We start from the raw sequence: 14,823 nt of genomic DNA on the forward strand, positions 1-14,823 counted from the left end.
CCATCCCAAAGAGGCACAAAATCACTTTCACAGACTTTTAAATTAAATGTTCCCTCCTGGTGGAATGACCTGCCCGACTCAGTCCGAGCAGTCATCTTAGCCATCTTAGCCATCTCCGAGTCCTTAGCCATCTTCAAGAATCGGCTAAAAACACATCTCTTCCATCTTTATTTGACCCTCTAACTCTAGCACTCTCTATTCTAATTCTATTCTTTAAAAAACACTTGCCCCTTTTAGACTTGCACTCTATTCATTTACTAACTGCTTATTTTCTTTAAAAAAAAAAACTAACACTAGCTTCTCTATTCTTTTTGTATTCTATCTATTTGTTTTCTTTTTATTTATTATACAATTAACAAAAGCAAAAAAAGGCCTCTAACACTAGCTTGCTCTATTCTTTTTCTATTCTATCTGTTTTCTTTTTATTTATTATATAATTTAAAAAAATCCTTGCTACGTGTACTGTGTTAAGCTAACTGAGACTTGTTATAGCACTTGTATATCATTGCTCTTTTGTGGATTTTGATTGCTTCCATTGTCCTCATTTGTAAGTCGCTTTGGATAAAAGCGTCTGCTAAATGACTAAATGTAAATGTAAATGTAATAGGAAGATAATACTTAAATTTTGAATTTTGCCCAACCCTGCACATGACAGAGCATCACTTTCAGATCCTACGTTCTTGATCTAGTGTTATCTGATGCAGCATCTGTTCTAGTTTGTAGATGGACTACACAGAGACATAATTAAAATTTGACCTACTCTATGCATTCTGTTCAGAAAATCAAAGTCCCCGACTGAATTAAAACCATAATTTCCAAGAAAAGAAAGGGAAGTAATGGCACACTTTACATGTCTGCAGTTACAGCAGCCACGATTGATGCGTAGCCTTTTAATTATGACATTTATGACAATGTCAAAGCCTGCTCGGTCCCTGGCACTTGTGTGCCATGCAAGTGTTTCTCTTTATCACAGCTGTGTCCTTGTTTGAGTTTGCGCTCAGCTTCACATCAATCACACTGTGGCCCATAAAGCTTCACACATGAGATATATCGTCTATAATACGCCATAGTAGCCTACAACAGTGTCTGCGTTCACTGAAGCATAAAGTAATTCACTGAAAAAAAAACTCTTGCAAAGATATGCAAAGTGTGGCTCTACATATAGTGAAGTACACAGATGCATGTGTGCAGGTGAAATCTTACAGCCAGTAGGCGATCGCCTGTCTGCAGACGTCCATCTTTCTGTGCCGCCCCACCTTCGATGATCTTTGTGATGTAGATACTGTTGTCGCCCGGGATGTGCTGGTTGCCTATACCGCCAGCAATACTGAAGCCGAGACCTTGAGTGAATGGAATGGAGTTAAATTTTTAACCAGGAAATCAGATCTTACGAGGTTGAAGTCAACACGAAATGGCACTCATAACCCAATTTATTTTCTTAATGTTGCATATTTCATAAGTAATATGACTACATCAATATTATGAAAAATGTGCTCAGATGCATGGCACACATTAAGAAGTAAAAGGGGTCAATTCGTAATTCAGAACTGCTTTAATAGGGATACCGCACATAATAGCATCTGTCTCAAATGTGCTGGTATACACATTTAGCTCTTCTTACCTTTAGGCCCTTTGAGTAGGTTGACCTCCAAAATGGTCTCAGGAGGAGCCTGTCTTCTGCGTACCAGCAACCTGACCACTGGGCCGGCCTCCTTCAAAGCCTCTACTGCGTTGCTGTGCACAACCTCTGACACGTCCACATCATTCACCCGCAGAACACAGTCATTTACCCTGAGACACAAGGATAAAGCAATATAATAAAGCAATGTAATGGATACATACACAAAAACCTAGTGAGCTGCCTTCCAGCTTCCTTCTACGACAGCATCCTAACTGCCAACTGTCTTTGAACCTCATAAGTGATCAATATGGATCGCTCAACATAAGTTGCAGTCACATTGGCAAAATTTTATGTCATGGTAAATTTCCCCACGCATAATAATCAGAGCTGAGTAGGCTTACAGAAAGGAGGGGTTTAGAGAGACTGAATCTTAGAACTGCTTTGAAAGATTCGTTTGAGAATCGTTGGAAAATGAGGTGATATTTTGAGGAAACCAAAATGTTTTTTGACCTTGCATGCACGTATATCTATCTAGGAGACTCCCAAAACAATATTAGGAACCTTAAATTGGCATAATAGCGGCACTTTAAAACTTCTCCAAGCAACTGTAAAATTGACAGCAACTCCATATGCAACAAATAGAGCTGCGAACTCAACTTCAATTTCAATAGTTTGGCGTTAGCATGTTGTCAAGCTGACATTGTTAGTTAGCTGCTAAGCTGATACTCTAATAGGATAAAAATGGTTAGGAAAATAGTACATTTTTAATTACAAATAACTTTTTATAGATATTTCACTATTGAGTTTTCTCTTGCCATGTCTGCCATCATTGCCTCTGCCACCAAAGATTACATGCGATGCAGCCTTAGAATTTGGTCAAACTAGGCAGGATAATTAAGATGTCTAACTTTTGAAACAGCCATTAAGTGGGGAGTCCGCCTATGATGCTTTAAAATAGTAGTAAAATAACAGTAGGTTTTGGAAAAAGCTAGAGTTGCACAAAGAAATATTAGATCCTGAGAAAAGTATCACTCACCCTAGTCTCCCATCCATGGCGGCAGCACCACCTGGGATAATCTTGGTGATGAAGATTCCTGGATCATCAGGAATGTGTGGATTATCCACACCTCCAGCAATACTGAACCCGAGGCCAGAGTTGCCCTATTGACGACATACATGAGTAGATTATTATAGATGAGGAAATGCAGAGTTTTCATAGAGATCTTGGAAAAAGTTTGCATCTGCTTTTCGGAAGGCACCTGGCTCTCAATACTTTGTAAACACTTTCTAGGCATGGACAGTTTTCTGCTGCTAAATATAGGAATTTGTGGTGTACATTTCAAGAATCCAAAAATCATATCCGTTTCCGCCTATTTCCTCCCTCTGTACTTCATCACTTCTTACACTGCTGTTTTCATTCCAGTGCCAAAAAGCTGAGACAGACTGGTCTGTCTGACAGTCACATCTCAAAAGACAGGCCCTAAAGCAGACAGCTGAGAAAAGACTTCACTTTATTATTTTCTATAATTAATGAGCAATGGTCACAGCAAATTAGTACAGAGTGGAGCTAAGATATCCCAGTGTGCCTTTCCTGCTCCAGAGCCACTGCGAGAGCTCCCACTAAAGAAGCGAACACACCCACGGACCTTTTAATGTGTGAGATCTTAACATAGTTTATTTAGGCCTCAGCGTGCAGAAATGGCACTTAGAGAACAGCCCTGCAATTATGCTGAAAGCTCAGAGATGCACCCAAATCCAACATCCACTGCTGTTTAATGAATGGCCTATGCAGACGGATTTAGATTCATTTGCATTGAACAAACTTCAGGTATGAATAGACCTTGCAATGTTAAAACCATGCTAGTTCATATGATAATTCTTCTTAAGAACATTTCAATAAGAACAGCACCTGTACACGATGAGCTGCATGGTACAAGTATCTGGTATCTGACAAGTGGTGCATTTTCAGTAGCCTACTCTTTAGTAGTCCAAAAATATTGTCAAAATGCAGTTTTTTTAATTATTATCCTCAACTGACTTAATACAAGCCACAAAATCACAAAGTCACAAAGTAACTTAATCACGACACGTCTAAATGTCTTTCGTTTCATTTGCATATGTTTTCATTCATTTCAATACATTTGACTATCATTTAATCCAACTATTATTTAATCATACTGATTTTAATAGTTAATCTACAAAGAATTAGGTATATCTATATATTTTCATTAGGTATTATCTATGGATTTTATGTCAGTTTAGTTGTGATGAGTGATCATTACAATACTTTAACATTTTTCATTCAGCAGCACCAATCTTTAATACTAATTTAACTGATGTTTAGATTAACAATACTGAAAGATGATTTTGGAGATTAAACCAAATTATTTTTAATATAATTTCCAACCCTAATATTTTGTGACGAGACTAGTGGTTTGAAAATGTACTAAATTACATTGCTTAAAGTTCGATTTCAGGCATTAGCTCAACATTTACTGCCATCTAGTGTCCAGGTCCCCATAGGTATCAATGTTTGGAGGAGAATATTGGCAAATTTTACAAGACCCTAAAATAGCTGAATGATATTTACCCTTTCCAAAATGATTTCTTCATATTTATACATGCCATCACTCCCATTCACCTGCAATAGACAAAAGAAAAATAACAGACTCATAAACAGTCATTAGACATGATGTAATGCCAACAAATTATACACAAGAAGGTCACATCTATAATTAATTATGTAAAAGCAGAAACGCTATAAACTCAGTGCAATAAAAATGAGTGGTATGAATCACGTACAAGGCATAGGGCCGATAAACAGTCAAAGACAACTCATTAAATAATAATATATTAAATAAAAATAATAATTAATTATTAAATAATAATTAAATAAAAACGGTTAAATAATAATTGCACTCGGCATTAAAGCTACAGTCCACATCTGCTGTCGTTTAATCTGTGCATATTTTTATTGTTATTATCTCATGTACACCGGGAAAGGTTTGGCCAGGTTGAGGGGGATAATTCCACGTGGCAGGCAGTCAGGCAGGCAGGCGCTACTGGAGGTGCTGAGAGCATGAAGCAGATACTTACATAAGGGCCTGCATCCAGTGAGTCTGCGTTCACAATGATGGGGGGAGGGTTTGCCTGTGAGATGAAGAGATGCACATTACCTCAGTGTGTGAGGCTGGTGGCTCACATGTATGCACACACACACACACACACACACACGCTGTCATGAGGAGACAGTAAATGCATGCCATGGGAACAGTGGGTCTCAACAGAGCATGGTACATCATCACCATGATGTGACGCTTCAGGGGGAAGAGTGAGGACAGGACTGGAGGTGTGAAGATTACAGACGGCCTGTGGTCTGCCATTGAAAGAGAACTGCAGTTGAGCCGAGGAGAGACAATACTATGTGTGTTATTGCCCTCCGGCTAGTTCAATTTTTCATGTTTAAGCAATATCGCATAAATATCAGCACGACTATGATTACACTTTTTTTTAACTTTTATTAAGAAAGGATGCATTAAATTGATTGAAAGTGACAGTAAAGGCATTTATAATGTTACAAGAGATTTCTACTTCATATAAATGCTATTCTTTAGAACTTTCTATTTATTAAAGAATCCTAAAAAAATATTACTGTTTCCACAAAATATTAAGTATTATAATTATAATATAATTATAAATATTAAAATATTAACTGGTTTCAGTATTGATGATAATAATATTTCTTGAGTACCAAATTGAAGTAAAACAGAAAAAAAAGTAAAAAATTGTAGTAATATTTCATAGCATTACTGTTTTTTAATCAAATAAATGCAGCATAAGTGACTTTAGTACATTTAGTTTACATTTAGTAACATTTTAGTCTTGCATTTTAGACACAATAGATGGGATTATTTTGTTTATTTTTCGGTCTTGTAATGAAAATATCTCCAGAGTGGGTTCATAAACATTTTTTTATCTTTTTTTTTTTCAGTGTAACACAAAAGGAGAAATTCTGAATCTTTTTTTTCCACAAAGCAATGAAAGGCATTCAGAAGGGGCTGTCAAGCTCTAAAAAGGTTTAAATTGCCATAAAAAGCACCATCAGTGTAGTCCATTTGACTCATGTGCTATATTTCAAGTCATACAATAGCTTTGTTTGAGGAAAAAGACAAAAACATAAGAACTTTTGGGAGTTTGACAGTCACCATCTACATTTATATACACAAGAGCATCTTCAACATTCTGCAGAATAATCTTATTTTATGTTACACAAAAGAAAGAAAATAGGGACGACATAAGAAAATGTCAGACTTTTTGGTAAATTATTCCTTTAATATAACAAAGAAATGGGAATGTACAAATTCATGTCCTCATTTTAGGTATTGTCCATAGAATAATTAATTAATTATAAATTAAATTAGAATAGTCCATGCTCTTAACAAACCATATGGATGAACTGAGGCAGTGGACCAACTGACATTCATGGCCTTTTACATGCAAACCTTGTTGTGTTTGTGAGTATTGATCTGATTGATCTGTGGTGAGGCGATGCTGACAGGGCCGCCGGGTAACTAGTAGAGAGGAGATGGTCACTACCTCTCCACCCCCTTTAGTACTTAAGGAGTGAAGCACTAGATTATCACTCCAATTCATACTAAATCCCATAGACCTCTTGTAATCAAGCCACACACATTGTTTTCCACACACAAACATCTTTTAAATAAAATAAATTCACTCAAGAAACAAAATATTGTAAGATTAGAGAATATATCTTGAAGTAAGTTTTTTTTTTTAACCAAATTGGCAAATAATTTTCTTGCTTGGTTCAATCATAAATAAGCTTAATTTGAGATATATTCTTTTCAGTGCTGTTATTAATATAAACACTGATTGTAGAACATACTCTTGTAATTTACCTTTCTTAGTAGCCTTGCCATAATCCACATACACATAACGTGAAATAACACACATTTCTAAGATCACTTTTGACTGCTAAATGTACATTGCGTGCACAGATGCTTTAAAGAGTCAGAATTTTGAACATGTAAATGGGTAGAACTACTGCAGACAGCTTTATATAACGTTCAGCTATAGTGCACAGATATTTACCCCCCTCACTTTCCCTGTGGTTGTCACAGCAGCTGCGGCTGATTGCGATTCGTTTGCAGACCCAGAATAATTTCTGCACCTCTCTAAGCCAGTAAAGACCTGAAAAGACCATTTGAGTTACAAGAACATATTCTAAAAGCGTTTCCTACATCACCACCTCTATTTTCACCTGACACTTCCTTCCTCATGACAGGTTTTCACAGGTGCAGACAGCACTCAGGTACAGCTAGCTCTCTAGCGTGAGAGGTTAGCGCAGCGGCAGCTCCATCCAGACCTCTGAACACTGGGTAAAGAGCTGCTCTTAAAGTCTAGAAGAATCTCATTGGTGAACAAATGCAATATCATAAGACTTCTGCTTTTGTATCACTTATTTATGTGCACAAGCACATATCAATTCAATATGATTTACATATTGAGTGCTGACTGATTCTAGTTGCGTCCCTAATGATGTACTATATACTTTGTACTTACTGTACACAAAACACTATGTACTCTGCCAGTGTGTATGATTTGTATGAGTAGTGTCAATTTATATGAAATGTTTTTTTGTTTTTTCACTTGAAGGAAATGACATTTCAGACACAATGACTAGTTGCTTTTTTCCAGTTTAGCATGGAAGACAGAAAGTCAACCAATCGATTCAATCTTATATGAGATAACACAGATTACTGTTCAAAAGTTTTGGGTTGGTAAGATTTATGTTTTTGAAAAAGGTCTCTTATGCTCACCAAGACTGCATTTATATGATCAAAAATACAATAAAAACAGTAATAAAACGTTATATGATATTATTACAATTTAAAAACATATTTTTAATACAATTATAAAATTCCTATGAAGTCAAAGCTGAATTTTTATCATGATTACGCCATTCTTCAGTCTCACATGATTCTTCAGAAATCATTCTAATATGATCATTTGATGCTCAATAAACACTTCTTATTATTATCAATGTTGAAAACAGCTGCGCTGCTAAATATTTTTATGGAAATTGTCATACATTTTATTTCAGTATTCTCTGACCAACAGAAAATTCAAAAACAACATGATAAACATTATAAATCTTTGCTGTCACCTTCCATCAATTTTATTTAAAAAAAAAAAACAGACCCAAAATTTTCAATGGTACTGTACACTGATCAGAGAGCTAAATATTAGAGTGGTGTTAGTAGTTGTCCATTCTTAAAATCTCAGATGAAGGTATGTGGGCAAATAAAACAGCAAGTTCACACTATAAACATCTTTCCTATCATCATCAACTCACTTAAAGTCTGCCTCACACTACACCGTATATAAGTCCAGGTTTCTCACTCTTTGCTATTGCTAACTGGCTCAACAGTTTCAAAAACAGACATGAGAACCCTTTGACAAAAATAGACACAACTGTGAAAAAAAACAAAAAATAGAACACCTGAGTGCATCAGCCTAGGTGCAAATCGTAATCGTAAGCATAAACTGGGAGCAAAATGACAATAATAAAAGGAACTAACTTTATCTTCAGCACTGCGTTTTCAGTCAAACATAATTTTGATATGTTTGTGAATAGGCCTCTGTGACAAGTGAATTGTATACGCCCCCTTGTATAATTGCAAAAGAGTAAAGCATAAGTGCAAAATGTCTGCACAATGCTCTGTACACCATGTAAGAACATCTTGGACAATAAATTATACTTATACGCCGCCGCAAATTGGCACGTTTGAGCACAGAGGCTCCACAGACAAGGCCGAACCGTTTTAAAATCAGTGCCCTTCTCTTCTCTCATCCATGGAGATATTCCAGCACAGAGAAAGCAATGCAAGGAAACAGGGGAATATACAGCCTGCCATTCAGTACCATTAACTCTCCAGATGCTAATTAAGCATGAAATGTGTTGCGGTAATAACACAACAGACCTCCTACGCTATCGGCCCCTTAAACCCATCAGAAAAAAGCCATCGTCATGGTCTAGGGGATATGGGCAGTAATCTCTATGTTTCTATCTACGACACAAGCAAACAAGATAAAGGAGGATGATAATCTCAGACGCAGTAATCCGGGATGCTGCTGCTGTCTTTGGAGGAGCCGGTGGATGAATGTGCAGCGGTATCACTGAGCTATGTGACAGCGATACGTGACCTGAAGTGTCCATGTCCTGAAGAGAGGCTTATACCATCACTGCTCATAACTCTCTATCCCAGATTAAAAAGCAAAGGGATGACGGAGAGGTGAGGTGGTGGAGTCACACAGGGGCGTCACCAGCCCTGGGCTTTCTGGGGTAAAGTCATACAGATTTTTTTTTTTTCGAGCCTCTAAACTTTTTTTCACCATACACATCTGCTGCTGTCCATTGTTATGCAGTGCGATGTTCAAAAGCAACATGCAGCCCTGTGCTGTGTACATACAAGGGTTATTCTGTTTAAAAAAAAAAGCACATCTATGAGAAGCATGATGGAGCAGCGGTAGTGACAGTCTCTTAATGCTCTGAGCAGACCGGGTCTGAACGCTCAGCTGAGCCAGCCAAATCGCTGTGACAGGGGCAGGTGAGCAAGTGGTGCCACAGCTGGCTGAGACTAGCCACAGCTAATCATACAGCTAACATTCACCTCAAAGTTCAAAAAGAAAGTTCTGTCATCATTTACTCACCCTCATGTTGTTCCTAACCTATATGGTGTTCAGGACACATTTTGATAAATGTTTCAATTATTTTGTGCATTCAATTAATGTTCAAAACATAAAAATCACTGAAACATTTTTCAAAATATCTTCTTTTATGTCCACAGCAGAAAAAAAAACTCATACAGGTTTGGGATGACTTGAGGGAGAGTAAATGATTTTCATTTCATGAACTATCCCTTTAAGAATACAAAAATTACAAACATTAAACATGGATAGCTTACTTATTGCTTCTTTCTGTCAAAAAGTTCAGTATCTATTTTTTTTTTGTGTTCCACAGAAGAAAGGAACTCATACAGGTTTGGAACAACATGAGGGTTAGTAAATGATGACAGAACTATGATTTTTGGGTGAACTAAGCCTTTAATTTGACATTTTCAGTGGTGATGCCCCTGGACAAGAATCCAGACTGATTCCAGATGTTCACAAATGCTTGCAGTCACATAAGACTGGCTCGAGAGAGGTGAGAATACAGAACCGGTAAGAAGAAAGAGTGACAAACAGCACAAGGCTGGAGGGTGTCCAGATGTGGCAGAAGGGAAAGACTAAAGGGTACGAGAGGGATTAGACAAATCTGGATTAGATTACAATAAATCCCTTAATTTCCTTTTAATTCAAAGTCTAATCATTAAAGGCTGTTTTTTAACAGCCAGCTGTCACTGCACCGTTATATCCAGTTGCAACACACACACACAAACTTACACGCTAAGTTTCTGAACATCCAATACTGTAAACTCAATTTGACTTTCATCATCTACTTATACAAACTCTGTCTTTGGTTTTCTCACACTGGTTTCTTGTCTTTCTCTTAACAAACCTCTGTAACATCTACAGAACTGCTGTCAAATTGTAATATCTCCATGTGTGTCCACTGATGGCTCAACTGCCAGATCTGTCTCCATCTGTTGCAACCTAGGAAAATCAATGAATAAACATGTCTCTGTATCTTGAGTCAATACTCTGGATAGGCAGCTCATTTATTGTAACTGTTGCTGTAGCTTCAGTTTGCTCATTAGAGGAGTGAATTTGCATTAGCTCCCTGCGCAATTGCCCCTGTCAGGCTTTCCTAATTGGACTTGGCCAGAGACCCTTGGGGCCACAATCCAACAAAGGCTCTCACTGAATCAAGGCAAGCACCGGGGCAAGCGCTTCATCCAAATTGTTAAATAATCAACGTGTTCCTATGGCAACGACTACTCTGGCTTCTGCATTGACTGGAAGGAGCGGGCAGAGTCTGCCCTCCCTCGTTCATCTCTCTCAGGACGTACGTTGGTGATGACGCCATGACAGTGGTCCATTCTAGCCACAAACTAGAGTGGGATTAACATGCCCACCTAGTCAGTCCCATTCGGTTCTGTTCGAATCGCACGGCGTAGGTACCGGCTATTGTCAATCACACCATTTCTCAAGCCTCAACAATTGCAGCATTCAGTGCCAGACAGTTTTTGGGTGTGACTGTGCTCCATATCAGCACATGCTTGACATTTTAAACCATATCAATTTCCTTTCTAAACATAACCCTTTGCATAAAGGAGAGCTCTTGTTTCATAAAGATCACACGGCACATGATAATTCTAGAAAAAACATGTTTTTTTCAGTACTTAATTGGTTTATTTTTTAAATTGTCTGACCTCATTCACACACATTTTTATGTAAATAACAATATAAATTTTAAATAATGTTTTTTTTCTTTTAAATAATAATACAAATGTTCATACACTAACTTTTCAAGATTTTTATATTACACTCCTACCTGGATATTCAATAAAAATCAAAGTTGCATGAAGCTTGCACATACAATAATAATAATAATAATATATTATTATTATTTATAACATTATAATTATTATAATATTAAATTATTATTATTATTATTATTACTATTACTGCCAAATATTGGATTTAGTCTTTTTGTCAACTTGCTTTAATATTTCTTTTTGGAACCGACTGGTCATAGGCCTCATTAATCTGAGTTTATGCTGACAAAATTATCAAAACATAAACTTTTTTCACTAAAAAATGTAAGTGCATAAGCTCAGATCAATGCGACCACTGTGCTGAAACTGTGCTAATTGAAAGAAAACAAGGTGACAAAAAGATTCAACCCAAGATTGGTGATAATAGTGCATAATGAAATATTTACAAGCAATTTTTAAAGGGCCGGTCACGAAATTAGGTGAAGGAATTTCAGCACAGCGCAAGGGATGTGTGTGTGTGTGTACGTGCAAACTTTGGTACTTTTGTGCTGGTTATTGAAAATAAATAAAAACAGTTGCAATGCCACCCCTCCAACTATATGCATCCTTTACCATATATCAAAAAAGTAGCATATATAACATTAGTCTGAAATCCAACAGCCTTTGCTCACTTGATCCCATCATGAAGGCAGCTCTGTCAGATACTGTATCCTCAGATGATCCCTGCTTGATATAGAGACAAGTTATACCAGGGGAGCAAGCAATTCATTTGGAGTGTGAATAACTCATACTTCATGAGCTAAAATTAGAGATGCACCGATCGATCGGCCAGGGATCGGAATCGGCCGATTTTCTTCATGATCGGCCCGGATCGGTGATCGGCCGGTCAGTCTCAACATTATAATTATTATAATATTAAATTATTATTATTATTATTATTATTACTATTACTGCCAAATATTGGATTTAGTCTTTTTGTCAACTTGCTTTAATATTTCTTTTTGGAACCGACTGGTCATAGGCCTCATTAATCTGAGTTTATGCTGACAAAATTATCAAAACATAAACTTTTTTCACTAAAAAATGTAAGTGCATAAGCTCAGATCAATGCGACCACTGTGCTGAAACTGTGCTAATTGAAAGAAAACAAGGTGACAAAAAGATTCAACCCAAGATTGGTGATAATAGTGCATAATGAAATATTTACAAGCAATTTTTAAAGGGCCGGTCACGAAATTAGGTGAAGGAATTTCAGCACAGCGCAAGGGATGTGTGTGTGTGTGTGTGTGTACGTGCAAACTTTGGTACTTTTGTGCTGGTTATTGAAAATAAATAAAAACAGTTGCAATGCCACCCCTCCAACTATATGCATCCTTTACCATATATCAAAAAAGTAGCATATATAACATTAGTCTGAAATCCAACAGCCTTTGCTCACTTGATCCCATCATGAAGGCAGCTCTGTCAGATACTGTATCCTCAGATGATCCCTGCTTGATATAGAGACAAGTTATACCAGGGGAGCAAGCAATTCATTTGGAGTGTGAATAACTCATACTTCATGAGCTAAAATTAGAGATGCACCGATCGATCGGCCAGGGATCGGAATCGGCCGATTTTCTTCATGATCGGCCCGGATCGGTGATCGGCCGGTCAGTCTCACTTCTTTCAGATTTCGAGCCGATCCGTTTTGTTACCAGCGGCACAGGCAATAAAGTCAGCCGCACATTCTCGCTCTCTTCTCTCTCACACACGTCTCATTCGCAGTAATTCCCGCAGGTTTCGCGCTTACACCAAACACGTGCGCACCACCACTGATCTATATTAGTGGAGCGCACAATCCACGCTCAGTCTCAAACAGCTTGTGAGCCACAAATACCAAAATGAGTGGCTAACTGCGCTAAAACGTTCAAATACATAAAAAATTATGTCAAAATGCCCGTTTTGGCGAGTATCCAGTTAAACACAGTCAGTTTTGGAATGTGAAATAGTTGAGAAAGAGAACGCATGCTGTGTAACAGTATATTGGTCCGTGGATAAACTCTTAAAGGGACCAATATTTATGTGGCTGTCTGTCATGTTAATCAAAGAACCAAAGACAAAGAAAATTATTTTCTGCTCTTGACTGAATACGTTTTATAACTTTAATGGTAAGCATTAATCTGTATTTAATTTTTACAAGACAGACTACAGACATTAAAGTAATCAAATGTAAAATAACACATCAGGTGTGATTTTACATTTGATTCCTTTAATTTCTGTAATCTTCGTTGTAAAAATTAAATACAGATAAATGCTTACCATTAAAGTTATAAAACATATTCAGTCAAGAGCAGAAAATGATTTTCTTTGTCTTTTGAATCGGACATTGCAATCGGTGCATCTCTAGCTAAAATCTATAACACACCTAGGTGGGTCTAGATCTGAAATCTGAAAAACTGGTGGGTTGAAACCCACAAATAGGCCACATGTCTGTTCTAATAGATTTACAGACTGGAAAGAATAAAACAATGCTAAATTCAAACAAGTACAACTTTTCTTATATCTAAATTGAATACAGCTTACAGGTTTGGGTTTAGTTGAGGTGAGCGTGATTTCACCAAGTACAACATGTTCCTGGATCAACATCCTTGTTGATCCTGGAACAACATTCAAATCAACCAATCAGAACTGAGGGATAAGTTTACAGGAAATGTCAATTTTAGCCTTACAACCAGAGTTAGGTGCTTCTACACCCTTGTTATTCAACCATAATCTCTCTCAGATTTTTGGGATAAATTATGGGTAGGGTTAGTCAAACTGACAGATAATTATTATTTGTTGCTCAGTTTATTATTTGAAACTATTTGTTTCAGTCATTTTGAATGGAAGCTCTCTAAACCAGAAGTGCCACCCATAATTTAAAACACAGTAGACTCTTTTATCTTCTTTTTAACATATTTACATTTTGTAATTCTTACCTTTTCAGTAGTCCTCTGTAGAGGATTGTGAAAAGAACCAATTACCAAGATGAGAAAAGTAAAAAATAACAGAAGTGAAAGAAAGGAAAAGGGTGCTTTTTTTTTGTTTTTTTGTTTTTTATGAAGCTCAACCATTTACTGGTATGAGACCAACGCCCAGCAAGATGAAAGATATATCCTTGGTCTTGTCCAAGGAGAGTGTCAGAGCTCATCACACCAATGCACTTGTGCCATCACACAAGTATCACAGTCAAATATGCAGTGCCCTCCACTAATATTGGCACCCTTGGTAAATATGAGCAAAGGCGGCTGGGAAAATAAATCTGCATCATTGATGTTTTTGATCTAAATATTTACAAAATTTCTAAACTTTCATTGAAGTAAAATAATTGAAAGTGGGGAGAAAATTTCATGATGAAATTCATGTTTTTCTCCAATGCATGTTGGCCACAATTATTGGCAATAAAATATTTGGCCGAGATACAACTATTTGAAAATCTGTAATCTGAGGGTGCAAAAAAAATTTAAATATTGAGAAAATCGCCTTTAAAATTGTCCAAATGACATTCTTAGCAATGCATATTACTAATCAAAAATTAAGTTTTGATATATTTACAGTAGGAAATTTACAAAATATCTTCATGGAACATGAATATCCTAATGATTTTTGGCTTTAAAAAAAATCGATAATTTTGACCCATACAATGTATTTTTGGCTATTGCCACAAATATACCCCAGCGACTTAAGACTGGTTTTGTGCTCCAGGGTCACATATATAAAATA

The 14,823-nt window shown here is 36.8% G+C and overlaps 1 protein-coding gene across 1 annotated transcript in view; it reads right to left on the bottom strand.

Annotated features, from left to right (window-relative positions):
* Window positions 1-14,823, bottom strand: part of dlg3 (discs, large homolog 3 (Drosophila)) — an 80,354-nt gene that overhangs the window by 43,940 nt on the left and 21,591 nt on the right. The window contains exons 2-5 of the mRNA XM_016446568.1: window positions 4,212-4,262; window positions 2,658-2,782; window positions 1,622-1,791; window positions 1,204-1,340 (exon numbers count right to left, since the gene is read on the bottom strand). Coding sequence (XP_016302054.1) covers window positions 1,204-1,340; window positions 1,622-1,791; window positions 2,658-2,782; window positions 4,212-4,262 — 483 coding nt within the window. The remainder of the gene's footprint in view (window positions 1-1,203; window positions 1,341-1,621; window positions 1,792-2,657; window positions 2,783-4,211; window positions 4,263-14,823) is intronic.

Source organism: Sinocyclocheilus anshuiensis, unplaced genomic scaffold (assembly GCF_001515605.1).
Source record: "Sinocyclocheilus anshuiensis isolate Anshui unplaced genomic scaffold, SAMN03320099.WGS_v1.1 scaffold227, whole genome shotgun sequence".
Lineage (NCBI taxonomy): Eukaryota > Metazoa > Chordata > Actinopteri > Cypriniformes > Cyprinidae > Sinocyclocheilus > Sinocyclocheilus anshuiensis.